The sequence below is a fragment of the Mycteria americana genome, chromosome 3 (assembly GCF_035582795.1).
Source record: "Mycteria americana isolate JAX WOST 10 ecotype Jacksonville Zoo and Gardens chromosome 3, USCA_MyAme_1.0, whole genome shotgun sequence".
Taxonomy (NCBI): domain Eukaryota; kingdom Metazoa; phylum Chordata; class Aves; order Ciconiiformes; family Ciconiidae; genus Mycteria; species Mycteria americana.
Window position 1 is genome coordinate 115,783,522 of NC_134367.1, and position 27,446 is coordinate 115,810,967.

The 27,446-nt window shown below is 50.4% G+C and overlaps 3 protein-coding genes and 1 long non-coding RNA gene across 8 annotated transcripts; 3 read left to right on the top strand and 1 right to left on the bottom strand.

Annotated features, from left to right (window-relative positions):
- The first annotated feature begins 632 nt into the window (after nucleotides 1–632).
- POLR1B (RNA polymerase I subunit B) lies at nucleotides 633–20,427 on the top strand. Its single transcript, XM_075496648.1, has 15 exons — nucleotides 633–788; nucleotides 893–1,060; nucleotides 3,138–3,284; nucleotides 4,278–4,410; nucleotides 5,482–5,618; nucleotides 7,773–7,996; nucleotides 9,166–9,337; nucleotides 11,032–11,203; nucleotides 12,000–12,281; nucleotides 12,885–13,018; nucleotides 13,449–13,619; nucleotides 14,250–14,406; nucleotides 15,722–15,918; nucleotides 16,320–16,573; nucleotides 18,822–20,427. Exons 1-15 carry the CDS (start codon nucleotides 651–653, stop codon nucleotides 19,702–19,704), a joined length of 3,369 nt encoding a protein of 1,122 aa, XP_075352763.1. The 5' UTR covers nucleotides 633–650; the 3' UTR covers nucleotides 19,705–20,427.
- Nucleotides 18,494–20,993, bottom strand: LOC142407321 (uncharacterized). The gene is made up of 2 exons (XR_012774889.1): nucleotides 20,680–20,993; nucleotides 18,494–20,069 (listed from the first exon to the last, which is right to left on the bottom strand). It is a non-coding gene; the product is annotated as an uncharacterized LOC142407321 (long non-coding RNA).
- PTCRA (pre T cell antigen receptor alpha) lies at nucleotides 20,552–24,544 on the top strand. Of its 5 annotated transcripts, none has more exons than XM_075496660.1 (5): nucleotides 20,552–20,662; nucleotides 21,436–21,747; nucleotides 21,971–22,012; nucleotides 22,395–22,533; nucleotides 23,727–24,544. In XM_075496660.1, the coding sequence occupies exons 2-4, from the start codon at nucleotides 21,483–21,485 to the stop codon at nucleotides 22,502–22,504; spliced, it is 417 nt and encodes a 138-aa protein (XP_075352775.1). In that variant the 5' UTR covers nucleotides 20,552–20,662; nucleotides 21,436–21,482; the 3' UTR covers nucleotides 22,505–22,533; nucleotides 23,727–24,544. The 5 variants fall into 5 exon arrangements, with proteins under 5 accessions (XP_075352775.1, XP_075352771.1, XP_075352773.1 ...); XM_075496659.1 differs by lacking the exon at nucleotides 20,552–20,662 and adding an exon at nucleotides 21,134–21,264 and having other exon boundaries at nucleotides 21,421–21,747; XM_075496656.1 differs by having other exon boundaries at nucleotides 21,436–22,012.
- On the top strand, nucleotides 22,964–27,188 carry CNPY3 (canopy FGF signaling regulator 3). Its single transcript, XM_075496654.1, has 6 exons — nucleotides 22,964–23,155; nucleotides 25,203–25,326; nucleotides 25,605–25,701; nucleotides 26,144–26,266; nucleotides 26,442–26,559; nucleotides 26,681–27,188. The coding sequence occupies exons 1-6, from the start codon at nucleotides 23,059–23,061 to the stop codon at nucleotides 26,890–26,892; spliced, it is 771 nt and encodes a 256-aa protein (XP_075352769.1). The 5' UTR covers nucleotides 22,964–23,058; the 3' UTR covers nucleotides 26,893–27,188.
- Nucleotides 27,189–27,446: the final 258 nt, after the last annotated feature.

A 27,446-nucleotide genomic window follows, 5' to 3' on the forward strand; every position in this document is an offset into this window, starting at 1 on the left:
GTGCTCGCCTCACACCCCAGGACTGTCGCAGGACCAGTGGGAGCCAGGGATGGGGGGGGCTGTTTGGCAGTCCAGGGGTGCAGAGGTGGCAGGCAGTGATGTGGTGTGGGGGGGTGTCAAAGCTCCCCCCTGCTGCTGCAGGGGCCCTGGGGTGCACATGACTGGGGGGGGGTGCACTGGGGGACATGGGTGCAGATGGCTGGGGACACAGTGTTGGGAGTATCTGCCGGGGGGAGCATAGCTCTGGGGGACACAGCTAGGGGGTGGCTGAGGGGCACAGGGTGGGGGGCAGGAAAGGGGGTGACACGGCTGGGGTGGCTGTGGGGCACAGGGTAGGGGGCAGAAATGGGGGGACACGGCTGGGCGTGGCTGTGGGGGCAGGAAAGGGGGGGACACGGCTGGCCGTGGTTGTGGGTCACAGGCCTGGCAGCCCCTCTGTGGCGCAGAGAGGCGGCGGGCGGGGCGGTGGCTGGGCGGCGGCTGTGCGCAGGCGCGCTCCCCCCACGCGGCGCTGGGTGCCGCAGCGCCCCCCGGCGGCCTGGCGGCGGCGCGGCGAGCCCTGCACGCGGTCCGGCGCCGCGTGCCCGTGCCCGTGCCCCCGCCCCCGCCGTTTCCCGTGAGGCGGCGCGAGGCGGAGGCGCGGGGTCGGCATGGCGGGGAGCGGCGGGGACCCGCACCGGCTGCGGCCGCGGCTGCCGGGGCGCAGCGGGGCTCGGCGCGACCTGACCAGCGCCCACATCGAGTCCTTCAACTACGCCGTCAGCGAGGGCGTGTACCGCGCCGTGCAGGTTTGGGGGGCGAAGGGGGGGACGGCGGGGGGGGGCGCGAGGCCGGGCCCTCCCGGCGGGCTCCTGCCGCCCCCCGTCCCGCGCTTCATCCGGTGCCTTTGCAGGATCTCTCCCCGCTGGAGTTCGCGCTGAAGGACAGCCGGCTGTCGCTGGCGGTGGTGGGGGTGTCCATCGCCCCCCCCGCCGTGCCGGCGGGGACGGTCTGCCAGGAGAGGAGGGTGTTCCCCGCCGAGTGCCGCGGCCTCCGCAGCACCTACCGCGGCAGGATCGCCGTAAGTGTCCCGGCCGCTGCCGCCGGCGGGGTCCCGCCCGCCTGGCACGCGTGTCCTTGTCACGCGGGGTAGCCCCACGCCGCCGCTCCCGTGGGGAGCAGAGCCAGCTGAGCCCTTCACGCATGCCTGTGTGCTGTAGTTAGGGACCCCTTCCTCGTTTCACCCGCTTCAGGGGGGTTTCTAAGAGCTCTGTCCCGCGTGGAGTCTCGGGTGTTGGTGAAGTATGAGCTCACTGCGCAAACTTCCCTTCAAGCCGGAGCTCGTAACAGGCCCCGTCTCCGCCGCCCTTCTTTTCCACGGGACCCTAGCTGTGTTCTTTACTGTGCTGTCAAATTTGCCTTGCAATCAGCCAGCCAGTTCAGAAGACCTTGGAAGGAGACCTGTGTCACCCCAGGGAGCGTGACAATCCAAATCTTGCTTCTCCAGGAATCCAGGTTTCAAAAGCAGTGTTGCTCCCGTGTAGAAGTCCAGAGTTATAAATCCCTCTTGTTCACATCGCATGTTCATCATTTTTCTGAATTGCTCTGAAATTTGCCTAGAGAAGAAGAAGCATCCTCAGCAAATGTTTTCCTTTGCACCGTGTAAAGGATTGCACAGCCATTGCTGTTTTCTATTAAAATTTGTGTTATTGTGTCTGAGCTGTACATTTGCACGAGGCACCTGGTGCAAGGGAATGTTTGCTTGCAATTTCAGCTTTTTCTTTTTTTTTTTTTTTTTTTTTTAGTTTATCCAAAGTATTACAACTAACAGTGATAAAAGCAACTGTAAGTGCAGTATCTTATCTGAACATGAAAGCGGGGCAGTCGCAGATTGTTCACAGCCATTTTCCCAGTGGCTCGTAGATTTTCCTGAGCTAGAGATGCTTTTATTTTTCATACCTGAATTATTTCCCATCTTTTTTCCAGTGTTGGTTTGTGTAATTATTTTTTGAACCCAGGTAAATGTTTGGAACGGTTGGAACAAAACATTTTGCTGTGCCTTGCATGAGAAGGTATTGCCTTGTGCTTGGACAGGTTGGTTGGTCTCTCCCACTCCCTGCCCTTGCACAGTGGGAAGCAGAGTGTAATCATTCCCTGTTTCCACCGTGCTGCCTTTAATCACATACCCCTCCCTCAGATTCTTCCTGCAGTTCTCGCTTCCCCAAGGTGAGAGGTGAGGCCTGGTCTGCTGCGTGGCTGCTCATATGGGGGCCACTTTAGTCATTGCTTACGCTGGAGACCAGAACTGTGCAGAGATCTTGGTGTAAGGCTGTACCGTGGATTTAGAGGGGCGCATAACAAATGTTACTGTGCCCCTTTAAATTTTCCCTTTCCTAGGAATTCCTAAGACTCGATTTACTCTTTTAACTGTTGCTAGGTGTTGAACCAATGTTTTTGTATTGCAATGCTGGTGTTTCGTTCCTGCATGGCAGCAGCTCTTTTAAAGCCTGTCATTCTGCATGTAAAGTTAGGATTGTTTGCTCCCACAGTGCATTTTATCACCTTGTTTCTTGCAGTCAAGGGGTCTTCTTACAGTCAAGGGGTCCTTCTGCAGACCCACTGCCAGATCTTGTTATTGTAAATAAATAATTTTCCTTCACAGACACTTTTCTTTCTCGCTTTTCGGATCACTCATGAATGTGTTAAGGGAACAAGTCTTAGGAGAGGTCTCTGCAGGCTTGTAGTGTTGATGTCCTTTCATTGAGCAGTTTCTGTTTTCTTCTACTTTTTCTTTTAACTGTTTGTTAACATCTGAATTTTTCTTTCATATCCTGTGGCTGCCTTTTTTATTTAGGCTGCTCTGTTGAAGGGTCTGAAAGGCAAAGTAGACTGTATCAACTTTGTTTACTCTACTAGCAGCTTCTTTACCTAGTTCTAGACTTGTACAACTTTCTTCTGTAAACCCATGTTGACTGTTTTCCATGGAGTGATCTTTATGCATGTACCTACTAGTTCTGCTTTTTATTATCATTATTACCATTTTACAGTGATAGAATTTTGTTACACAGATTGTGTTTATATTAAATGTACAGTTAATATAGCAGGAAAGATTAAAAGGGCAACTTAATTTGCTCACTGTTTGCATTGTGTCATTTTAGGCTGACATCAGCTGGTCAGTGAATGGCATGCCACAAGGGACTATTAAACAGCCCTTGGGGTATATCCCAATCATGGTGAAGTCCAAGATGTGCAACCTGTATAATCTTTCTCCACAAGAGCTCATGCAGCACCATGAGGAGGAAGAGGTAACGGGGATTTTGTGGGTCAGGAAAATCTGTATTTTACGTGAGCAGTATCTCAGGCCAGTTTCTCTTTATAGAACTTGAGCATTTATATTTTATTTCAAGTTTGACTTGTTATTTTCTCTGAATGTACCCTATTTATGGGGGTTCCATACAGCATCTTGAAAAATTTGCAGTCACAACTGTCTTTGAATACAGGGATCTGTTTGGTGCTGATACCTACAGTTCCAGTATATGACTTCTCAACTGCTAACCAGCAACTGAGGCTATGTAGCTGTGAGCCTGCCTCTGTGGAGACAAAGATTTGGTGAACAGGCATTGAAAGAGACATTTTCATTCTCAGTTGTCTTCTGCGGCTTTTTCCTCCTCTCCCCAGTAGCATGTCAGCTGTGGGAAATTGAGTACAGAAGTATTTCGTGCCATATTTTGCTCTCACAAAAAGAGTGAGCAAACTATGAAAGAAAATCTACAATGGCATACTATTGCTGCCCCCCTAGTATGCCGCTTGTACCTTCATTCATAGTATTACTCGCTACTGAAATGCTTTTTGTCTAATGGCATACTGTTTCGGGAGCTATAAATTTATCAGTGGTAAGCTTGTATGTGACCAGAAAGAGGTTTTCTGCACTGAAGATCCCTCTGGTTTATAAACTCAAAATGAGAACTTCAGAGTATTTATTTAAAAAATAGTTAATGTCGGCTCTTCAAAGCCATTCAGTTGACCACAAAGGTTTTCTGGGGTTTTTTTCTTTCTTCCTTTAAATTGTGGAACATGCATCCCTTTCCTTGCACTGATTGCTACGTTTAGACTTAATAGTCACTGGCAAGGAGTGCAGCCTTTCCAAATGCAGTGCTGAAACGTATGTCTTGCTATCTGTTTCATAGTTCAAATATTTAATCTTTGTTAACATATAATACAGGCATTTTTGTCTTTAACTTAAAATGCCGGGTTATGAATTTCTAAGCACATTAAAATGATTTTTCTTCTTCTGCCAGGAAATGGGAGGCTACTTTATAATTAATGGCTTAGAAAAAGTTATTAGGATGCTGATTATGCCCAGGCGAAATTTCCCTCTTGCAATGTCAAGACACAAATGGAAAAACAGAGGCCCTGGTTTCACAGAGTATGGTAAGCTGAACAGTTCCCTGCAGCATCCTGCTAGTAACTACTCGAGGACAAACAGGAGTGACCATCTGTGGCTGTCTTTTGGTAGTTTGGTGTAGCTCTTGTATAATGTTTATATTTTTTACTACATATAAAAATAAAGGGTCAACACCACCATAACAGTACAAGCATGAGGCAGGTGCTGGCCTTGTGGGAGCTGTCTGAGCCGCCCATGCTGAGCAAGGAGATTGTATTCCAGGCCTTGCAGTACATGTAACCTTTTGTTATGTGGAAGGTGTAACTAAAACCCTACCTTCAGTAGAAGTCAGTGTAAACTGCTGAACTTGTTTCATTGAAATTGTTTTCCATGCTTCAAGGTGGCAGATTCAATTTACATTAAGCAGGTTAACTAGATTCTTGGCTGTCCCATACCTTTGTCATGTATACTCAGTAAAATGAGTTTAAAATCTAACTAAACCAGAAGAGTTACAGTTTTAAACTCAGGTGCTACCAGCTGCTGGTTTGACTGGACCATGGTGCTTGAGCACACACTGTAATTCCACATTAATTAATTTTGAGGCAGTTCCAGTTTAAACAGTCCCATTTGTTTTATTTTTCAATAAAACAAATTTGTTTTATTTATTTGTCCTGCAAGTGGATAGCATGGGACAGGACCAGGAAACACTGCATCAATGATACCACCCAAACACAGAGATGTGAAAACTTGACCCAGAATGCTATTAGGAAGAGTGCCTGTGTGTTGCTGTATCTTACAACCTAAGGTTACAAGACAGGAGAGTTGAGGCTTTCCTTTTCTTAAAAACTGTATGCATCTTCCAAGCCTCTCAGCAAGTGTGCTGGCTGTCCTGAGACATTTGTCCACTAAGAAATGAATTGAGCTGGTGTGTTTATTTGAAATGGGAGACTGATGCTGAAACTAGCGATCTGCCTCGTGTTCTCAGCCATGATGTACCAAAGTTTCTCTCATGAAATCAAAGTTTCTCTCAGTTGTCTCACAACTGCTCAGACATGTCACAGCAATGCAACCAGTTGGTTTTGTACAGCTCACGTTGGTCTTTGTGTTAATTTTTGCAGGAGTAGTGATGCACTGTGTTAAGGATGAGCACACTGCAATAAATATGAACCTTCACTACTTGGAAAATGGTTGTGTCATGGTGAATTTCATTTTTCAGAAAGAGTTGTTCTTCCTTCCCTTGGGATTTGCTCTGAAGGTAAACAACTAGTGCTTTTTGTGTTGAATAAATACAGAAGTTTTGCTAAGCATTTTTATTTTATTTAAGTAATAAGAAGAAGCTAATTCCATATTAAGTATTTTCAGTCATCCTTCCTATACTGGCTGAAGAGCTATAGTCCAAACCAAGCCTATGCCTGTAATGTAACACTGGGCTGCAGCAGAGGAAGTGTGCACAGGGTCAAGAGAGGAGGGGAGTTACACAAGGGTTTCATGTCTTTTTGCTAATGAATGCTCTGTATGGATAACTCTTGGAGGGTGTAAGAGTTTGCCACCTAATGTGAAAGATCTTGGGAATCTTTTTAAAACAGAGTGACAGCTGATTGTTCACTGAGTGAACATTAATCATGAAAGTCAGTTTGTCCCATCTAAAAGTAAACCAGGGAACTGGCTTTTTTTTTTAAGGAGAAAAATAAAATGCTGTTTCTGATTGGAACTGGAAGCAATGAAGATCTGGAAGGGTCTATCTGAGCACATTTGATAGACATAAACTGTTCTTTGGGTAGCAGGCAAAAGCTTTACTTGAGCCAAGACTTTTTAAATTCTCTTCTAAAAGCATGCTTTCTCTAGTAGCAGAGCCAGAGTACTTCAGACCTTACCTACAGGAGCTAAGTGTTAGAGCAGATCAGAGGCATGTGGCACTACATGATGGAAGCATCATGTAAATCAACCTCAGTGAATTTGTATCTTCTTTCAGCCTCCTGTATTCACATTGCTGTTGCACAATGCATTTCACTTTTTCTTCAACACTTCAACTTTTGTTTCAACAAAAGTAGTTACCAAAAGGACAAGAGGAAATGGCCTCAAGTTGCGCCAGAGGAGGTTTAGACTGGATATTGGGAAATTTTACTTCACTGAAAGGGTTATCAAGCATTGGAACAGGCTGCCCAGGGAAGTGGTTGAGTCGCCATCCCTGGAGGTATTTAAAAAACGTTTGGATGAGGTGCTTAGGGACATGGTGTAGTGGTGGACTTGGTCGTGTTAGATTTACGGTTAGACTTGATGATGTTAAAGGTCTTTTCCAAGCTATACGATTCTGTGAAAAGTAGCTGATTACTGGTTGTTTTAATACGCAAAGGAATTGTACTGACTTTCTGTTAGCTCATGAGATCTCAGGATAAGCAGGCCGTGTTGTCTGAAGTTTGAATTCTTCCATAAGTAGTCACCCTCCATGGGTTTGCATCCCCCCTGCATCAGTCAAGCTCGGTTCTGTACTGGTTTCCTGTGGCCTGTCCAGGTCCCACTGCAGCAGACTGCTGCTACTGCGGTCCCGCTGTGCTTCTGTTCTGGTTGTAATTCTGGTTTCTTCTTGCTTTGTAATCATCGCAGTGCTCTCCTCTGTTGGACAAGAGTCAGCATGTGCTGGACAAGAGGCAGCACGTGCTCTGGCTGCTTCCAAATTGTGTATATCATGATTACCAAGCAGCAGAACTGCGCTTACATTGCCCCCTTTCATAAAGAAATCTGCCTTAGTGTTGTTTTCATGCAGCCTTCAATTTTTCCTGAACTTTTTGAAGCCTACTTACATGTGATGAACAAACAGTTTACTTAAAGATGAGGCACATTCATCGGTAAATACAGAAGTCATTGTTGGACAACATATTTGCTTAACCCTGACATAAAGAAGCAACTAGGAAACCATTATAACACCAAGAGCTAAGAACATTGGTTTCAAGTATGAGCTTTAGTATACAAAGTGCTGAAACTAAGTGAATTCATTCTAATAGCCGTCATCAAAAGGCTAAATTGCCTTTGAGTTTGCATGAGAATAAGTAGCAGCTTGAGACAATGGTGAATTAAATTCATGTTTGTAAGTGAGGTCATTCTGTAAAGATATTAGTAAATCTTACCTCAACAAGAGAAGCCTGTTAATTTAGAGGGTGCAAGTTTGATTTTTTTCCCAAGGGTCTCATTGGATTGGGAGTACTTGTGGTCATCATCAGGGTATGAATATCCCCTGCATTACTCTCTAAGCACCTCAACCCCACAGTATTTTTCAGTTTGCATAGTGGAAGGGTATTTCCAGAGGACTGAAAACCTAAATCAGTGGGGTGCCCTAGTTCTTTTGGTGTATTTTATGGACAGATGTTGCTATGACTTTGTTTTTCTTATCTGATACACTTGTGTCTTTCAGGCATTAGTTAATTTCCCAGACTACCAGATTTTTGAAGAGTTGGTCAAAGAAAAGGAAGGTGACACCTTTTATGTGAACTGCATTACTGAGATGATGAGAGCAGTAGTGGATGCAGGCTGTTTTACTCAGCAAAACGTCCTCGAATACCTGGGAAGGAGCTTCAGAATAAAACTTAACCTTCCTGAGTGGTACAGCAATGAACAGGCTGCAGATTTCATTTTGAAGTATGTATGTATGCATGTAGGAGTGTGTGATTCAGTGTAATTGTATTGAAATTATAGGCAGATTTAAGAGTACTCTGCCATATTACATCACACTTTGTTACAGTTTTCACATGCATTTATAAAATGATAGCCAGTGGCCAGTTTGTGATGGGACTCCAGGATATTATAATAATCTGTATTTAATGGTGTTCAGAAATATGTATTTTAATGTATTGACACACGTATCCCCACAATGGTTTGAGGAGAGGGTATCAGTTGATATTTAGATGTGATTTTCTGATGTATTGCTGATGATTGCTGATGAGACAGAAGAGGATGAATAGTGAAAACGTTAATTGGGATGTACCCTGTATGTTAGAGTGCTGGAACTGTAACTTACCTGGATAGAACCTGCCTTTGGAGTTTTGCTTTGCGGTGAAGTTATGAAGGCTTCAGCAGAGGGCAATGTAGAGCAGAAGTGAAAAGCTGAAAAAATCCTTGAGGGCTGATGGAAGACTATTGCACTTGTGTCTTGGAGAGCAAGTGATCTCAAGTGTCTTGGAAGCATTCGACCAGCTTTAGTGGGAATTAGGTGTGGCTTTCCTTTTTGCTTGTGCTAGAGTGTTGTTGAGCCCACAGTTTTCCACCTGTGGGTTGACAGCAGTGGAGATTTGGTCTTTCTGTGGCTGGACACTGATAGTGTTAACAGAAGTGTTTTGTGGTTTGCTACTAGTTTCCAGCTCAGATTTGGGGTGGGGCGCATGTATGTGGATATGTGTGTGTTTATGATTGGTGTTATAGCTACTGTAAAATAACATGCAAACCTCATCTGTTGACTGGTCCTGACTCAAATATCTGTTTACGTAAACTGTATATTTATAAGGACATCCAGCATGGGAGTGTTTAAAATCAATCTCTCACAAGGTTCACCTTCATCTAATGAACCAGGTATATCCTTAACAAAACTAGCCCCTTAAAAGACAAGTTGATCATTTTTCAGCGCGGTCTCTGGGGCTTTTTTATTATTATTTCTTGGAATTTTCATATAATACTAAGGGAAACTGGAAAAGCTTGTGCCTTGTTAGGCTTTTTAGCCAAAAAATTTGATTTGCAATTATTTAGGAGAAACCTGAAGAACAGCTAGCGTGAAGAGATGGTGTTAGTTGTCCTCCTTCTTTCTCTTCCTCCAGCAAGTGTATCTGCATACACCTGACAAACAGAACTGAAAAGTTCTACCTGCTCTGTATGATGACCCGGAAGCTGTATGCTTTTGCCAAAGGGGAGTGCATGGAGGATAATCCAGACAGTCTGATGAATCAAGAAGTTCTTACCCCAGGACAGCTTTTCCTTATGTTCTTAAAGGTAAGGTCTTAAGGGGTTTAAGCCTGTGACTGTGATGGTCATCTAGTCCAGACCCCACAGCGACCATGGGGACAGGAGAAGTGCAGGAGCCAGACTGAAGAGCTGGGAGCCTGGAAATGCTATGAAGGCTGAGAGAGTGCTGGATGTAGTGTAACCAGGCAGTGTAGTTGAGGAGGGCTTGGCTGTCTCAGTATAGGGTACTAAATATGCTGAAGAAAAGCCTGTACAAAATCTGGAATAAAGAGCTTCGTAGCCTTCCAGAGCAAATGAAAGCGCCCCATTCAGGGTGTGAGTCAGGAAGGAGGAATACCAGTCCTTCTGGTGTTTGAAGGGGGTCTTGAAACAGCATACTTCTGTTGTATCAATTGATATGGGAGTAGTAAAGATCTGCCTTGTTGTGGTGTTGCTGCTGTTTCACATGGCAAATGTACAAGAAAATAACTGCCCCCCCCCTTCCAAAAGTGATGATTCATGATGTTGTCATTGCTCTCACATCTTTAAATTCCTTTACAGATCAGGAAGTTGATAGCATGCTTCTGACTTATGCAGTTAGTTTATTACTGGTGATATAAAAATGCAGTTTCCTAATCTATTCCAATTCAATATTAATTGAATTTCTAGTTTATTTCTAGGGATTCCTCATTTTAGAATGCCAGGAGGAAAGTACTCCTGTTCAGAAGCTTGACTATGCCATGAAAATCATTGTGGAATAGTAGTTCCCATCCCCAAGTAAAGATACTTCCCTGAGTTACCAGATAACTCTATTTTAACCTTTCTTTTCCATTTTACCCAAAATTTTCGTTAGCATTGTTTTATTGAAAGACTACTAAAACCTCTCTACTACTTGAGTGGTTTCAGTGAGTTTAGAAATAAAATAAAATAAAATAAAAACAAGTGAGTTCTGTGAAGCATTTTAGTGCTGTATGGAACTGCCACCAGGAACCAGAAAAGGTTGCTTTCCTGCCTGGCCCTGTCAGATCAGCAGGGGAGTGAGTTAACAGCCCCTTTTTTGAATGGAAAGATCCTAGATAGACTGGAGCATACAGTAGACACAGTGTGGCTGTATACAGTGGATTTTTACTAAGAGTTCAAAGCGTTGTTGGGTATCTTATGTCCTTTTCCCTGTTTTTATATAGTATCTAAGATCACAGCAGTGATAAAATTTACAGTTAAAATGAAAGTCCAGTCCACTATCTCAGATTGTCTCAGCAACATTTAAATAGTGTGTGTTCGTGGCCTTCAAGTTTTGGTATCTATACTTAATAATGCGGTTTTACTTTGGTATCTAAACCTAGTAATGTGGTTTTACTTCATCCCTGTATTTAGCAGGCTAATCAGTGGAGTTGTTGTTGTGGTCAGATTATAGGTACAATTTCTGCTTTGGGTTTTGTTTGTTTTTATAAAATTCTGTTATCGTATGTTGTTTGCCAGACTCATCACCGGTCTGGATGGAAGTGATTACTAAGCTGTTGGATGGGTGTTTTCCTTGCAGGTCTGTGTTGGCGTGATACCGTCAGCATTTTGATAAAATGAAGTCAGTGTGGGAAATACAGCTGGAAGACTGTCAGTTCACTAGAAGTTGTCCATCCTGCTGATTTCAGAGGATTTCTATAGCACATGCAACTGATGTGAAGTTCTAACTTGAGCCTTTATTTTCCTGTTTAAAATTTAAATCTCTCACTTTTAAACCATAGGAGAGGCTTGAAAGCTGGCTGCAATCTGTTAAGTTCGTTTTGGAGAAAAGAGCAGAAAAGGCAGATATCAGCATAAATGCAGACAGCTTGGTGAAGGCATTCGGCCTGGCAACAGACTTTACCAAGCCATTTGAATATCTTCTTGCAACTGGTAACCTGCGATCTAAAACCGGTAAATCTTCAGCCTCAAGAAGCCTTTTTTTTTTTCCTGCTAAACAGAATGAGAAACAACATAAAACTGAGCTCTTAACTGAAAACAACTGCTTGTATGCAGACATTGTACACTGTAACTGAATTAATGAAGGTGGTTTGAGGAAGGGGATAGTTGAGGAAAAAAGCAAGATTTTTCCTCAAGCATAGACTTTATGCATGGTATGAAACAGGTTAGTTATTAAAGCAAAGCCTCTACCCAGATAAATAGCCAAAACGAAATTTAGCATTGTCCAAAACAGCAACCGTATTTTGATTTGTTTTCCCAAAGATTATTTCTTCTTAGAAGGTGTAATGTAAGACAGAGAAGGGGCATTTGTTTATCAGGACTGCCCCATTGATTGTGTGACCTTAAATGGAGAGAAACTGCTTCGCTAATGTATATTTCAAATTTACCTGGTTCTTCCCTGAAGTGTCTAGTGTGATGATGTTGTAATGGAATGCCCACTAGAAAATTAAATGAGATTAGAAGGCTACAGAATTTCAGTAAAAAGTACCAGCTGCAAATCTGCAAGTTGCTTCACTGGGAGTGACTTTCATGTGTTTCTAAAAGGAGTTGGATTTTAAGCAATAGCTTGGAATTTAAAGTCTCTAGGCCTCTTACAGGTCACTGAGTTGCCTGTGCACAGGCAACAGCACGTGCCTTCTGTTGTTGGGATCCCATGTAAGCATCTTTAGGGCTTGTCTATGAAAAATAAGAAACTGCCTTTGTTAAAGCTGGATGACGTCCTGACATAAGTCTCAATTTTGTTCCCAAGGCCTGGGCATGTTACAGGACAGCGGTCTGTGTGTGGTGGGAGACAAGCTGAATTTCATTCGCTACCTTTCCCACTTCCGCTGCGTACACAGAGGGGCAGCATTTTCCCAGATGAGAACTACAACTGTCCGCAAGCTGCTGCCTGAATCCTGGGGGTTCCTGTGTCCTGTGGACACCCCAGATGGAGAACCCTGCGGTCTGATGAACCACATGACAGCTGTGTGTGAAATAGTGACGGAGATGGTGCCCGTGAGAGACATTCCACCTTTGTTATGTTCCCTAGGTATGTTTTACTGGCTTGGTCATTTAATGAAGCAGTCTTCCTTTTTACCTTTCTGCCCTGCAAACCTGTGTCAGGGAAAGGTTCTCCAGATACAATCACTGTACACCCGAGAAGGTGAAATCAAGTTAAACCTGTACTTACTGTGCTTCTGCTTAGTGGTAAGTAGCACGTTGCTTGTACACGCATGTCAACCTTTTGGAGAGTGTAAAGTTCAGTGTAAATGTCTCTTAGCTGTGTGCTCTATAGTGAAGATGTTCTCTTAAGCACAAGGAATTACACAGTAATTACACAGTAATTCCTCTAAGAAATTGGACCAAGCAGTGACTTTCTAATGCTGCTGGTGACTTGAATTAAACTGCAGCTCACTTGTGACTACCACAATAATGGGAATCCTTATTTCTGTCAGAAAAATGGGGAGGGGAATGGCATTCTTAGTTGTGCATGTTTTATATTTTCCATTAAGTAATCTACAGCTTTGCCCTGTAGGAGTTTTTTGATGTCTCAGAAAGCTTTTTGGTGTGGATTGAGACTTCCCGCAGAAATAACTTCTGTGTTTTGTTTGCTTTTTTGGCTGTTCCTTCTACCAACCCCCTCTTCTCACAGGTGTCACCCCCATTGATGCAACTCCAAGCAAGCCTTATGCAGAGTGTTACAGAGTTGTGTTGGACGGCTCTGTGGTGGGCTGGGTAGAGTGGGAGCTGGCTCCTGAGATTGCAGAAACCCTCCGCCGTTTCAAGGTTGTCCTGTTTAAAATGTTTCTTAGCTAAACATCCTCAATATGCAGGCATCAAAAATAGGCATGTTTGGAAGTTTTTTTTAAACTTCCCCCTTTTTTTTTTTTATCTGACCCAGTAAGTTATCTTTGGCTGTATGTTAGTATTGGAGTGGGCTTTTCTGTTTTTCTTGTTTATATCCGTATGTTTGGTCTGTTGTTTATGAAGTCATCATTTTTAGAAGAACTTTTTTCCTTGAAAAAGATAAGGTAGACATATTCTGTCCTTTCTCGGTGGAGATTTTTCTAGAAGTATTTTTAAAATCTTTTCTGCACCATTTTATATTAGTAGCTACACCTGTACTTGGCATTTTCATTGTGTAGCCTGTTGGATGCAGCTTAACTAAACTAGTGTTGGTTTCTGTTTCTAAATTGTTATTTCTTTGCACAAACAGATAACACAAGAGAAGAGATTTCCTGCACGGGCAGAAGTGGTCCTTATACCAATGACAGGAAAACCCAGTCTGTATCCTGGGTTGTTCATTTTTACTACCCCTTGCCGGATGGTGCGGCCTGTCAGAAACCTGTTTTATGGAAGGAATGAATGGATTGGTACTCTGGAACAGGTGGGGTTTGCATATTTCCTTTATAAAGCTCTGACTATTACAGGGGTACCCAGCATCAAAAACCATGTTTTGGAAAATATTTGTGAAAGGAGCTGAGGTTGGGACACAGGGAGCTTGTGTTAAAGGCTAGCATGGGTGGCAAAGGGGTTTTCTCAACCACTGCTAATTGGTTTCCAGTAAATGTCTTAGATGGACTGTAAGGATCTTTTTGAGATATTGAAATCTGCTCTCAGTATTAACTTAGTGAAGGTTTTGAGGCAAAGGATTGCTGTCTTGTGTGTGCTGTCTCATCTTGTGTTACATCATGTTCTCCAAATTGTCCATGGGCAGCCAAGCAGTGGATTGCAGGGGAACCTGTCCATTTGGAACAATTAAAATAGGAGACAGGAGGGAGGACATGTTACTGCAGTTTTGTATTTCCAGACTTGCTTTCCTTGCAGCTGGTCTGTGATTGTGATGGGTAGTTTAACAGCTGTCTGATATTTTTCTTGCCTGCTAATACACTAAGGTGCAGGCAACGACCACAACTAAAACTGAAACAGATAAAAAGACAATGGAGGCAGCTTTGTTTTGCTTCCTTCCCTTTAGAAGAAGGAAGCAAATGAACATTGTCCAATTTGATGCTTGCAGATCTTCATGAACGTGGCCTTGCTGGAGTCGGAGGTGGTGCCTGGAATGACCACTCACCAGGAGCTTTTCCCTCACAGCATTCTGAGCGTGGTGGCCAACCTTATCCCCTTCTCCGACCACAACCAAAGTCCACGAAACATGTACCAGTGCCAGATGGGTAAGTGCTGTAGTACCTAATGCTGCAAGTCCCTGGGCAAGGGAGAGGTGAAAAAATCTCTCACATGTCTATTCCAGTGTGTCTTCCCACATTCCCAAATAACAGCTCTTCCCAGCTGTTGTTTCAACATTGAGGTTGATTAACAGCTGTTTTTTTCATGACAAAGTAAATGAAGTCAAGTTTATAATCCTGGCTGCCTTCCAGTGGGCAGTTCTAGGCTGTTGCACTCATAGTGCCTTCCTTAAGCCTTTAGTAAGTTTAGTTTGTTTTTTTCTTAATTTGATGTTGTTGGTCATATCGACAAGTGAAGGGCACTGCACCAGCTGTTTGGTGGTGTTAGTGTCTGACAACTGTGCTGCCAACAGTCCTCTTGTCCCCACAGCTGACAGAGGTTAACCTACTTCTGACTGGTAGCTACAGTAGATGCTCTGCGGTAGCTAGTGTGAGGTTTCCTTGCCACCTGTTTTCAGTGAGCAACTGCTTGACAGTTGCTTTCAGTCTTGACACTGCAGCTGTTGAGAGGACACTTGCTAGGCATCTGTTGCAGGAGAGTAATACAGCACTGTGGCAACAGGGTAGGGGGTTTTCCTGACAACTATTTGACAAAGATTTAAATTGATTTATTTGGTTGTCTGAAAGAAGTTGGGATAGGGTATGTAGTGGGGTTTCAATCAGCTGAGGTGCAAGTGATGTGCAAGAAGCTTATTTAAAAAAAAAAAAAAAAAAAAAGGGCAGGCTAAGAGAAAGTGTGTGGGTAGGGACTTCAAGAGAGCAGGTCTCATTACCTTGATAGCATCGCTAGCATATTACATTTCTGACAATATTATCAGAAAGGTGTCCTTAAAACTCTATCACTTTTTCATACTTTTCTGAAAGTACCAATGTAACTATGTTCAAAACTTGTTTTCCTTGCTAGTATATTTATACTGCAGAAGCAAATGCTTTTTGGCCTGGAAATATGTAAGGTGTGCCTCACTATGGGAAACTCTGGGGAGAGGAAAAAAAAGGAAAAACAACCAAACAAAACCAAAAAACACCACACCAACCTTACTGGAGATTTTGAAATTGCAGAAAAGACAGAAAATTGCAAATAGTCCTTATGAAATGTTATGAAAGGAATTGAGTGTTGTGGTTCATAGAAACTTTTATAGCTGGACTTAGGGCAATTATTAAATTCCAAGGGTTTTAAAATTGATAATCCCTCTAAATTGTAAGTGTTTCCAGCTTCCTTCTTAACAAGATAGAGGGAGGATGAAACATAGATTTAACTTTGAATTGATCCTGAATAAATCCAATTTTCTTTCTTTCTCTATAGGAAAGCAAACCATGGGGTTTCCAGTTTATAACTACAAGGACCGCTCAGATAACAAGCTCTACCACCTTCATACTCCCCAGAGCCCTCTGGTGCGGCCCAGCATGTATGACTATTATGGTATGGACAGCTATCCGATCGGCACCAATTCAATTGTGGCTGTCATCTCCTACAGCGGCTATGACATGGAAGATGCAATGGTAAGCCACCAAAAGGAGAAATCCTGCTGTCTGTAAAGGAGTTTGATGTGGGGGACTGGGAAGAAGGGTGGTACCTAGCTGAGAAGAGCCTGGTTTCTGCTTCTGCTAGTCCACAGACTCTGTTAGGGCAGATATAGGAGCACAGCGGTTAAGTGTTGTTACCACAGGTAATGCTGGAGGTAGTGAGAGTAGAGTGGAGCTCCCTTGTGCAAGACCGTGGGCTTCCAGCATTGAAAAATACTGGGGTTACAGGAGGTTTTGGCCTTTTGGAACGGTGACTTGCTGGGAGACTTTGTTTAGGAAGGCACTGTTAAAAAGGTAAGCATCAGATGGGAATGGAAATGCTTTCTTTGTTGAAGTTATTAGCAAGTCTTTAACAGGCCTTTGTTTCTTCTTTTTAGATTGTGAACAAATCTTCCTGGCAGAGAGGGTTTGCCTATGGAAGTGTTATCAAGATGGAGAGCATTGATCTCTCCCTTAAAGCCAGCAGGGCAGGCGATAATTTAGTATTTGGTGTCAGGCCTGGTGATGTGAACATTATGGAGAAGTTGGATGCCGATGGACTGCCTTTTGTTGGCTCTATCCTACAGCCTGGGGACCCCTTCTACAGCTTCATGAACCTCAACACAGGGGAGACCTTCACTGTGTACTATCCGTAAGTACAGTTTGTCCCTCCTGGCTCCACATACCTGGTGGTGAGCAGTCTGAGAGCAGTTGGCCCTGATGAGCTGCAGTATCTTTTCCTCCAGGTGTTCCCTTTTCTCCTCATGTGATAGTGTCCATGTCTTGACAGAGAAAGCATGAAGTTAATGTTGTAGGTGACTCCCATGCCTGTGTCACAGCTTTTCTCTAAGCCAGTGTATGCTGCAGAAGCTGACTTAGCCCAGGAGGATAATCTGAGGCCGGTAAAAAGAAAGAGCTTGCAGAAATGTTTTGCTGTCTCCCAAGGACTGTTCCTCTGCCCATCCCCCACAGTCATTTTCTGTAGCTTTTTGTTAATTGACTTGCATAAGGTGTTCTGTCTAAAAAACCCAAAGAAACACCAAACAGAAAACCAAAACAAAGTGCCTGGTCCCAGAGACTTGCCAGAAAACCTTGTAAGCAAAGTTTTTACAGGATTAGGGGTTCAAAGAGCATTTTATTAACATTGCAGCTTCCAAACTGCTAGAATATTAAAATGTGTCAACTACACCCCTCCCTCCCCCTGGAATATTTCAGGGATAAGTTTTGTAAGATCTTTGAACTTCAGTTGAAAGAGAGAAGGCTGCTGAGGCTTTCATTAAAATCCTCTTAATTCTTTCAGGAAAGGGAAGCAAAAACATTGACAAAACCTGATATATTTAAATGCATCCTGCACTCCCAGTTGTCTGTACAACTTCAGGCCTTACCGATGTCTCTCTACAGCATTGATAGTGAGGATAATACTGCGTAGTTATTCACATTGTGAAGGCTAATTAGTTTGAGAAGCACTTGGGTAACACAGTAACTGGCATTACTGGGAAAGCTATTGTTTATTACTGTATAACACATGGTGCCTTAGCTGCACTGGGGAGACTGTTGTGGACTTGTAGACATAGTCATCCTGGTCGTAGAGCAGGGCTAAGAGATTCAGCACGTGGTAGTGGGCGTCTGTAAGCTCAGCCTTGTCCTTGCACTTGTGGAGCCCTCTTTGGCTCTCCCACCCCATGCTCCTGCTCCCCAGCTCTCTCATGCCAGCCTGGCCTTAGTCCAGGTTCCTTATCCAGAGAGCCATTTTACCTCTGTACCATTCAGCTTTTGTTCATTCTTGGTCCAAATCAGATAATTTAGGTTTCTACAGAGAGATGAGGTTCCCAGCTCTCAGTGTTGGCTCCTGCCTCCAATTTGCCCCAGAGGCCCGGGGCCCTTAAGAGGGAGTTCTCCCTACTGTCCTAAGTGCTGCATACGCTGCTAGATCTTATGTGTGGCTTGGAAGAGAAGGAGGACAGAGACTTTGACTTCAAAAGTTTGAACAAGCTTGGAAGAGGCTTATGAAGCACAGTTGTTGTTTTGGTTTGGGTTGTTTTGGTTTTTTTGTGGTGGTCTGTACCCTGGTTGTATTTGGACATGGCAAAATAATAGCTTTGAAACGGAAGCTAAACTTAGGTACAGGCGAAGGCAAACATGCAAACACTGTGTTCATTAGGACTTCAAAGGAGGAAGAGAAAAGTAACCTTGTCTTAATATGGGACAAAATGTATTCACTCCTTAGCTGTCATCTCCAAAACGAGTGGAGAGTTTGGGCTGAAAGCTCTGTAACAACAATTAAGCCTGCAGCAGACACCTAGCACATGGAACATCAGGCTGAGGGTTCATCTGGAGAAGCAGCACACCCCTGAACAAAGCACTTGTTAGCAAAGCCCTCTCAGCTCACGCTGTGCCTTCCCTTTCTGCTCTGAACTTTCCTCTCTGCTTTGCACTGAACCTGGTTCTTCGTTTTGGTATCCCCCCAGGACGGTGTGAATTTATTGGGGATAGGGAGAGGGACTGCTGCCTTAACACAAAACAGATGTCACTGGGATGCGGTTTGTCAGATAAAGTGCCAGATATAGATGACCCAGGTTTAAATGACCTTTATTTTAAATCATGGGTGGCATACTACCTGATCACCTGAAAGTTGTAGCTGTGCTTCTAGTATTAGAAAAAGCAAATGAATAGCACTTGGGTGATGCTGTTGTATTGCTTCCTTGCCCTAATTCTTATGCAGTCTGATTTCCCTCGCTACTGAATGGTACTTTTCAAGAACAGTGTTGTTCCCCAGCTGTCCCAAGGCATTTGATGAGACTTCTGAAGTGGTTTGGTTTTTTTCCTTCATTTCCCTTTCCTAGCTAAAAATCATTAGCACACCTGACACCTTTGCTGTGATTGTTTTTCCACCTACACAGGAATAAGGAAGTTGGCATTGTAGACAACGTCAGGTTATGCAGTAATGACCATGGCACTGGGAAATTCAAGAAGGCTTGCATCACTGTGAGGGTTCCCCGAAATCCAACTGTCGGAGACAAATTTGCCAGCCGTCATGGACAGAAAGGTATCCTGAGCCAGCTCTGGCCAGTTGAGGATATGCCATTCACGGAGAATGGGATGGTTCCAGACATCCTCTTCAACCCTCACGGCTTTCCCTCCCGTATGACCATTGGGATGTTAATCGAGAGCATGGCAGGGAAGTCAGCGGCGCTGCACGGCGTCTCCTACGACGCCACTCCTTTCACCTTCACAGAGAAGAACTCCGCTTTGAAATACTTTGGTGATACTTTAGTGAATGCGGGTTATAACTTCTTTGGGACGGAAAAGATGTACAGTGGCATCAGCGGCCTGGAGCTGGAGGCGGAGATCTTTGTGGGAGTGGTATACTATCAGCGCCTGCGCCACATGGTCTCGGACAAGTTCCAGGTGAGGACAACGGGGCCCCGAGATGCTGTCACCAACCAGCCCGTCAAGGGGAGGAACGTGGAAGGTGGGATTCGCTTCGGCGAGATGGAGCGTGACGCTTTGCTGGCTCATGGCACATCTTTCTTGCTGCAAGACCGCCTGTTCAACTGCTCCGATGGCTCCGTAGCCTATGTCTGCATGAGCTGTGGCAGCATGACATCTCCTGTGCTGGAGAAACCACCACACTCCTCCTCTGTGACAAGCAACAGGAGGTACTCCTGCTCTGTCTGCAGCGAGGTGGACACGATTGAGGTTGTCCCTGTGCCCCACGTCTTCCGTTACTTTGTGGCAGAGCTGGCAGCCATGAACATAAAAACAAAGCTCAACGTGAAGTAGCTCTGTACTCGGGCACGGCGATGCTGCTGCTGGCAGGGAGGAAGCACGTGTTGGTCCTGTCTTTGCCCCCTGTGGGTGTCAAGTGTTAAGTCAGTTCTCAGGTTCTTCAAACGTTTGCAAGATTAATTTGATGTTTCTATTGAGACAGGGCGGTCACCAAGCTGTATGGCGAGGAAACGTGGCTCTGTTGAACTTCGTTTGCACTTCCTAAAGGATCACTAGCTATTGAGATGTGGCGTATGGAAATCAAGCAATATCACTGCTCCCACCAGGCTGCCGGGTTGAGAGCGGTGGGGGTTCTTTGTTCTCCGAGCACTGGCTGCAGCTGCAACGATGAAGAGGTCATAAACAGCATGAAGAGAATGCTGGAAATGACAAAAAAAAAAAAGAGAGAGATAGTTCGGTTTTTGAAGAAAAATCCTTGCAAAACGTATGCCTTAATGATGGGTACGTGTTAAAGTGATTGGACGTGTTTTGTTTCGCTTTATTTCAATACGCATGCCTTGAAACTCATGAAGAAGGCACGAAGTTCTACTCACGAAGCTGCAGCCTTGACCGCAAGAGACCAAGGTGGCCGAGCCAGGCCTGCCCTGGGCAGTGTTTGGCGTCACTGAGCCCAGCACCGCGTGTCTTGGTGCAGTACCACAGTGGGGTGGTTTTTTTTTTTTTGGTGCGCTTGTCTCTGGCTGAAGCAGAAGCAAGCAGAGGGCTTTCCAGCCTGGCTCTGACTCTGGATCTCGGCACTCGTGCAGCGCTGTAATGCGCGGCTGCCCTGGGCCGGGAGCTCGCCGTGTCCCCGTCAGCGTGTCCCAGCCACCAGCCCCGCCCCACCTGCGCCCGCCTCCTCCGTCCCCCTCTGCCCTCCCGGCCGCCGCCGGGGAAGCCGGGCGGGTGCCCGGTGGGGGCGGGGCGTGTGCCCCGGGCGGGCAGCCTTACGCTTCTTCTTAAGAGTAATTTTGTACGTTTCTACGTCACCTGTCTTCAGAGCCGTGCTGGGGGCCGGCTGTGGCCGGGGGAGCTCTCGCACGGGTGGGGCTCCGCGGGGCCGGGCGGGCCGGCGCTTAGGGCCCGGCGGGGCCGGGGCGGCTCTCCCAGGGCTTGGTGGGCGGCGGCAGGCGCGAGGCGGTGGGGCTGTCCCCCGTGGGCGAGGCGCGGGGATGTCGCACGCCCGGCGGTTCCCGCCCGCTCCGCACCAGCCGCAGCACCTCGGCGAAGGAGGGGGCGGGCGGCGGCGCCGCCGGGGCCGGGGCCGGGGCCGGGGCCCGCTCCATGGGGCGGCAGTGCCGGGAGGGCGGAGAGGGATGGACCGCTCCACCGCTGCGGGGGGGCGGGCGGTACCACTGCTGCCGGAGGGGGAGGCGGGCAGTGCCACTGCAGGGGAGCCGGGGAAAGCGGGAGCCCCGCGCCGGGGGCAGGCCCGTCCCCGCAGCCCCCGGGGCCGCCCCGCCGCGACGCCAGGTGATGGGCGACGCAGCTGGCGGCGACAGTTGGGGGCTGAGCCCTCGGCAGCCCCACGCGCTGCGGCTGCCATGGAGGTGCCCTGGGTGCTGCTGGCTGCCGCTCTGCTCCCGCTCCTGCCCCGTGAGTACCCCCGGGAGGGACGGGGCCGGGGACAGCCCCGGGGGGCGGGAGGGCTGGACGCCATCCAGCCTGGGTGCGAAGGCAGAGCTGGCAGCCGCGGTGGGTGGGATGCGTGGGGGATGCAGTGCCCCTAACCCCTGTCCCCCACAGCTGGCAGGGCCACTAGGCCACTGCCCACCCTGGCCCCACCACTGAGCATGGTGGTGGCTGGGCAGCGCCGGCAGCTGGTGGTCTGCGTGGTCAGCGACCTGGCTCCCGGCTCTGGCCATGCCGTTTGGATCTCCAGTGGGAATGGCAGCATCCTGCAGTCCTTTGCCTATGGGGACTCCCAGGAGGATGGTGGCACCGCCTGCGCCGTCTCCCTCCTCCCCAACGACCCACTGGCCGAGGGGGATCTCGCCTGCCACGTGGGGCCCAACAGGACCTCCCCGGCCCACAGCTCCAGCCCCATCCGCGTCACGGGTACGGCCCTGCTGCCACCCCTTCTGCCCGTCTTGCCCGCTGCTGCCTAGCCTGGTGCCCCGGTGGCCCCCGAGGATGGGGGCCGGCGGGGAGCAGGTGCAAGGCCCTGCGGGCCAACGTTGCTGCCCCAACCAGCGGGTGCAGGAAGGGGTTTGTGGCTGGCCCCACTGCACACCTGGTGCTGGGCCACTGCTGCCTCCCCAGCTGCTCTCTCATCCCACAGGCAATGAGGAGGTGGCAGAGCCGTGTCCCGGCAGCATGGCCGGTGAGTCTCTGGGTCCTGCCACTGTGGGAATATCAGTTGCCGGGAAGAAAACCTGGCTGGGCTCCTGGCAGGGACCCAGCTGGGGCCATGTGGTGGTCAGGGTGGGTCCCCGCAGCATTGTGGGGCTGGGGAAGAGGGGATGAAGCTCCATCTGGGTGGGGAGGATGGGGAAGGTGAGTCAGAGCCAGCCTGCACTCAGGGACAGCACAAGGGTGACACAAGGTGTCTCAGGGATGCGTGAGGGTGACAAAAGCCCAGGACAGGCCCTGGGCAGCCTGTTGGGCCTGAAGTCCCGTGGACACTCCCCCCGGCCTGGCCCCACCACAGACAGGGAGGCAGCAGGGCGCCTGTGGCAGGCGTCACCCCGTCCCTTTTGTTGCAGCACCTCTGGCCCGTGCCTCAGCGGCCCTGCTCGTGGCCGTCCGGGTGGTGCTGCTGAAGGTCGCGCTTTCCGATGCCCTCCTCACCTCCATCCTCCTCACCCAGAGCTGAGGGCCTGGGCAGAGGCCCACCCCCGAGGGGTAAGTCCCCCTGGTTTGGCCTGGGGGCGTGGAAGGTGCCTGACATATTCTGGAAGGTGGAGAGGAGACCCCCAAATGCTGGAGGGAGGGAGGGAGGGCCCCAGTGTTGTTTGGGGGTGCTGGGGGGGGATCCCGTGTGGGTGGGGAAGAGAGAGGGGCTGCCACGTTTTTGTGGGTGGCAGGGACCCGGAAGTACCCCGAATTACCCGGGGGTAGGGAGGGGGCCCGGAAGGCGGGGGGGGGGGGGGGAGGGGGGAACGGACGGACCCGGGAAGGGACCCTCCGGGCCGGGGCCATGTGCGCGCCCGCTGCCACCCACGTGGGGACTCAGCGGGGCGACCCGGAAGGGATTCTACGCCGGCCGAGCAGGCCCTCGGATCGCTCGGATTGGCTGGCGGCGGGCGGGCGGGGATTGGCCAGGCGGGCCACGCGCGCCGCCGGGATTGGCAGGTGCCGCGGGGTTGCTATGGTTACCCGTCGGGGCGGGCGGGGCGCTCCCGGAAGTCCGGCCCCGGAAGCGGAGCCATGGCGGCGGCGGCAGCGGCGCTGCTGCTGGCGGCGGCGGCGGCGTTGGCGGGAGGCGATGACTCGGACTGGGTGCGACTGCCCAGCAAGTGCGAGGGTAAGCGGGGCCGGGGGTGGGCCGGCGGGGCGCCTGGATCCGGCTCGCTGGGCGAAGCTGCGGTGATCGGCCGCCGCCCGCTGGCTGCTCGGGCCGGGGGGTTACTGGTGCGGGGGCTGCGGCCGCAGCCCCGAGTGCGCCCCTGCGGGCTGCCCCTCTGCCCGCCTCCTGCCTGCCCCCGCAGCCGGAGGAGAGGGGTGGGCGCAGGGTGCGGTGCAGTGGCCGCCGCTGCTGTGTGCATGGGCGGGAGCAAGTATCCACCAGTGCCCCTGCAGCGGAGCGGAGCGGAGCCGCCCGCGGCGCGTCCCTGCTGGCGGCTGTCTTCCGTCCTTCCCTAGGTGAGAGGTTTAGGGGTGCCCTGGCAGTTACTGCTGCTTCCAATAGGCACTAATCGCCCGGCGGTTCGTAGCTGGGGCTGGGCCTCTGTGCTGCTCGCAGTTCCACCTCAGTGATGCTTCCTCCCTGAGCAGCCCCTTGATTCACAGGCAGCCAAAGGCTTTGTAGGCAGTCCAGGGCAGGCCATGACGGACCTTTGCTGTCTGCCGTGGTTTCCTCTGTCGTTGCTGTGCAGGGACATGTGGAGCTTGACAGCAAAGAGAAAAAGAGGAAATGAAACTCCGGAGCTCTTTGCAAAGCTTTCCCTGCCGGGGAAGCAGCTCTGGAGACACTGACGTCTGAGCTGCGCTGTGGCACCTGCACAACCTCAGAGAAGCATCATAGCGAGCACTGACCACGCGCTGCTCCTCTTCCTGCCCAGGCTCGGAACCTGTGTCAGTGTGCAGCGATAGCCGCGGGCAGCATCTGGATAACTGGACCCAGCAGTGAGCAATCCTGGCATGTGTGGGGACACTCAGCAGGTGTGGTGTGGAGAGGGACGTCCTCGAGGCCCAAGTCCAGAGGGACTGCAGGAAGGAGTTCTCGTCCCACCTGAGAAATGGCTGCGGTCACCTCCAGACCCTGGTGCCGGCAGAGAAAGGAAAGTGCAGGAGGTGCGCACAGGGCTTCTCGGCACATGCACGGCAGCCCTGGAGAAGCCACCTCACTCTCTTTCTGCCTGTGGCACATCTCTCCACTCCCATCATTGCCTGGGAGACGATGCAGTGGCTCATCGCTGTCAGACCGTTCCTCCTGGGGCTTGGCCCTTCTCCCAAAGCAGGGCTTGAAGAAGAGGTGGCTCCCGGCAAACAGGAGCCCGCAGCACAGGACAAAGCTTTCTCCAGCCTCCTGGGACCCCGGCTTTGGAGGAGGAATGGCCACACCATGCCTGGTTTCCATCCCTCCGCATTTCTGCTTGTAAACCCCCGAGATATTTCTCTTCTCTTGCTCTCTGTTTCTATAGCTCTGTTGGACTCTTTGTTACAGAAAAAATAAAGCTTTTGTTTCCTTCTTTTTTTTTAGTTTTATAAAAGAAAACATGTGCTGTGGTCTCTGCTGCAGGCAGTACCCCATGCAGTGTTGCTGGAGCTGACAGCCCCTCGTGCGGTCACACAGTCCATAGCCAGCATCTTGTCCCGCCGCCCGGCCCACTGAGCCCTGCTGGCCACTCGGTCCCCAGCACAGCCCGTGTCCCCAGGGCGCTGGGGGAACTGTTACAGGGTGGGATGTGCTGGTGTCATGAGGAGGAGCTGTGAGCCACGCTGGGGCTTGCACTGTGGAAATACCTCATCCTCTTCCAGGAGGAAGGGAATGGCTTGTGGCGCGGGGGCAGGGGCTTCAGTGGCTGCAAAGTGGAGCTGTCAGGAAACCTGCAGGCAGAACTGGTGCTGTCTGCCTTCCCAGCTGTGCCGTAGCAGCTGGCTGCATGGATGCACTTACACTGAAGCATTGATTCTGGCTTTCCTGCTTCAGGGGATCTCCAGTGGAATCAGTTGAGCTGTTCCCGATTACTTCTCTGAATGGCCGAGGCGTCTGTTTTCTGCTCACGGTGGCTCTAGTGTGCCCGACTCCTGGTGCTTGTTTCTGCTGCTGTCCCATCCCCAGGTGTTGTGTCACACTGCCCATCAGAGCGGCGAAACCCCCTAACCTGCCTGTGCTTTCCTTCCCACAGTGTGCAAATACGTGGCAGTGGAGCTGAAATCCGCTTTTGAGGAGACCGGCAAGACCAAGGAGGTGATTGACACCAAGTATGGCTTCCTGGATGGGAAGGGCTCTGCTGTCAAGTACACGCAGTCGTAAGTGAAAGTGGGACGGGTGGTCTCCTGCTGTCGCTGCCTGCAGTCTGCGGAGCCGGGGGCTTTGGGAACCTGTGGGCAGGCTGCGCTGCGCGCAGCTCCTCTGAGAAAATGAAACCGTGCCAGAGCTGGTGGGGTGGGCAGGGCAGGGCAGGGCAGCCTGGGGGAGCCTGGGAGCCACAGAGCGCTCCCCCATTGCACTGGCTGGGCTGAGGCTTGCCCTGTACCCTGGCTGTTCTTGGGGGGCAGTGCCCAAGCCCTCCCTCCTCTCCGTGCAGGGACATCCGGTTAATCGAGGTGACAGAGAACATCTGCAAGCGGCTGTTGGATTACAACCTGCACAAGGAGAGGAGCGGCAGTAACAGATTCGCAAAGGTGAGGGCTGTCCTCCAGTCCCCTGCTCCCAAGCGTCCCTCACCCACCCCTGCACTGCCAGGGCACTGAACTGGGGTTCGTTCTTTCCGTCCCCTGGATCCCCTGCCAGCACCCAGCATGCGAGGCCGTGCTGCCCCCGAGTCTGGCGTGGGGTGCTGTCCTAGGGGGGGTGGGCAGGCCCTCGCCTGCATGGAGGGAGCCAGGGGCTGTCTTGCCTGGCCTGTGTCTTCCTGTTGTTTTTGGGAGCGGGTCTGGGCAGCGAGAGGGGGACTTACTGCCACTTGAACCCTCTCCTAGTAATGCTGATGCCCCAGGGACCCTGATTTTGGCTGGCTTGCACGTACCTGCATCCCTGGGCAGGGTCGTGCGGCCAGCGCTGGCAGGGGAGAGCAGGAGCCCGGCAGAAGGAGCACCGCTTCACCGGGCAGCACTGCTCCCCCAGGGCATGTCGGAGACGTTCGAGACCCTGCACAACCTGGTGCACAAGGGTGTCAAGGTGGTGATGGACATTCCCTACGAGCTGTGGAACGAGACCTCCGCTGAGGTGGCTGACCTCAAAAAGCAGGTACCCGGCCTGGTGGGATTGGCTCTCGGTGGCCGCCGTGGCCTTGTGGGCTGGAGCACAGGGGGAGAGGGGCTCTGGGGGTGCGCTGCCAGGAACAGGGGACACCTGACACTGCCCTGGTCCTGGTCCTGCCCTGGCGGCACGTGGCTGGAGCTAGGTCTCCTCTCCACGCTAGTGCGACGTGCTGGTGGAGGAGTACGAAGATGTGATCGAGGACTGGTACAGGCACCACCAGATGGAGGATCTCTCCCAGTTTCTCTGCGCCGACCACGTGCTAAAAGGGAAGGACACAAGTAAGTCTTGGCTGCTGCCCGGGGCAGCGCGGGCATGCTAGGGAGGGCAGGGGAGCCCTGCCCGAGGGCAGGGGGAGCCCCGCTTCTCCCTCAGATCCCCCTCTGCCCCTCTCCTCCCCAGGCTGCCTGGCGGAGAAGTGGACTGGCAAGAAGGGTGACTTGGCAAGCGTGGGGGAGAAACAGAGCAAGAAAAAGAGTGGGAAGAAGAAGAAGAAGGGCCGGAAGGATGAGAGCGAGGAAGCTGCCAGCCTCCCGGCCGCAGGGGAGGCCCTGGAGGAGAGCGGGGTGCAGGAGGAGGCTCCGCTCACCCACAGCCCAGCCGATGAGCTGTAGGCACGCAGCCCCAGCCCCCGGGGCTCACCCCGCCGTGTCCTGCGGGTACCGAAGGCGAAGGGACTTGCGTCGTGGTGTGAGCGACGCCGGGGAGGCCGGAGCGCCCGGCCCAGACTTCCCGGCCTCGGTGCGATCCTTCCCTGCGAGCGGGGGTGTGGCGCGGAGCCGCCGACCCAGCCCTGCTGCCTCCCCGCTGGGGCTCCAGCTGCGGCGGGCCGCGGGGGCTGCCCCGGCGCCGGCTGCTCGTCCTGCCCGCACCCTGCCAGGACTGTAAATAAAGACGTTTTCCCCAGAACCGCCGCCGCTGCCGGCCCTGCTTCACCTGCCGCGGGCGGGGGCTTCGCTGCGGCCGCCCGGCCCCAGCGCGGAGGGGGACGCGGGGCCCCCGGTCCGGGGCGGCGCCGGCGGCCGGACAGGCCTTGCCCCGGCGCCCCGCCCCTTTCCGGCCCCGCCCCCTCGTCCTGGGTCCGCCCCCGCCGCCGAGCCAAAGGTCGGGGCCGCGGGGGGGCGTGGCGGGAGGAGGCGGTGGGAGCGGGGATTGGCGGGGCCGCGGG

Excerpts from the sequence above, each read along its gene's own strand:
- POLR1B (XM_075496648.1), top strand. The coding sequence starts at position 651 with ATGGCGGGGAGCGGCGGGGACCCGCACCGGCTGCGGCCGCGGCTGCCG. Across the intron at positions 11,204-11,999 it reads TAACCTGCGATCTAAAACCG|GCCTGGGCATGTTACAGGAC; the intron begins GTAAATCTTCAG and ends TTTGTTCCCAAG. Across the intron at positions 16,574-18,821 it reads ACCTTCACTGTGTACTATCC|GAATAAGGAAGTTGGCATTG; the intron begins GTAAGTACAGTT and ends CCACCTACACAG.
- PTCRA (XM_075496656.1), top strand. The coding sequence starts at position 21,553 with ATGCCGTTTGGATCTCCAGTGGGAATGGCAGCATCCTGCAGTCCTTTG. Across the intron at positions 22,013-22,394 it reads GTGTCCCGGCAGCATGGCCG|CACCTCTGGCCCGTGCCTCA; the intron begins GTGAGTCTCTGG and ends CTTTTGTTGCAG.
- CNPY3 (XM_075496654.1), top strand. The coding sequence starts at position 23,059 with ATGGCGGCGGCGGCAGCGGCGCTGCTGCTGGCGGCGGCGGCGGCGTTG. Across the intron at positions 23,156-25,202 it reads ACTGCCCAGCAAGTGCGAGG|TGTGCAAATACGTGGCAGTG; the intron begins GTAAGCGGGGCC and ends TCCTTCCCACAG. Across the intron at positions 26,560-26,680 it reads GCTAAAAGGGAAGGACACAA|GCTGCCTGGCGGAGAAGTGG; the intron begins GTAAGTCTTGGC and ends TCTCCTCCCCAG.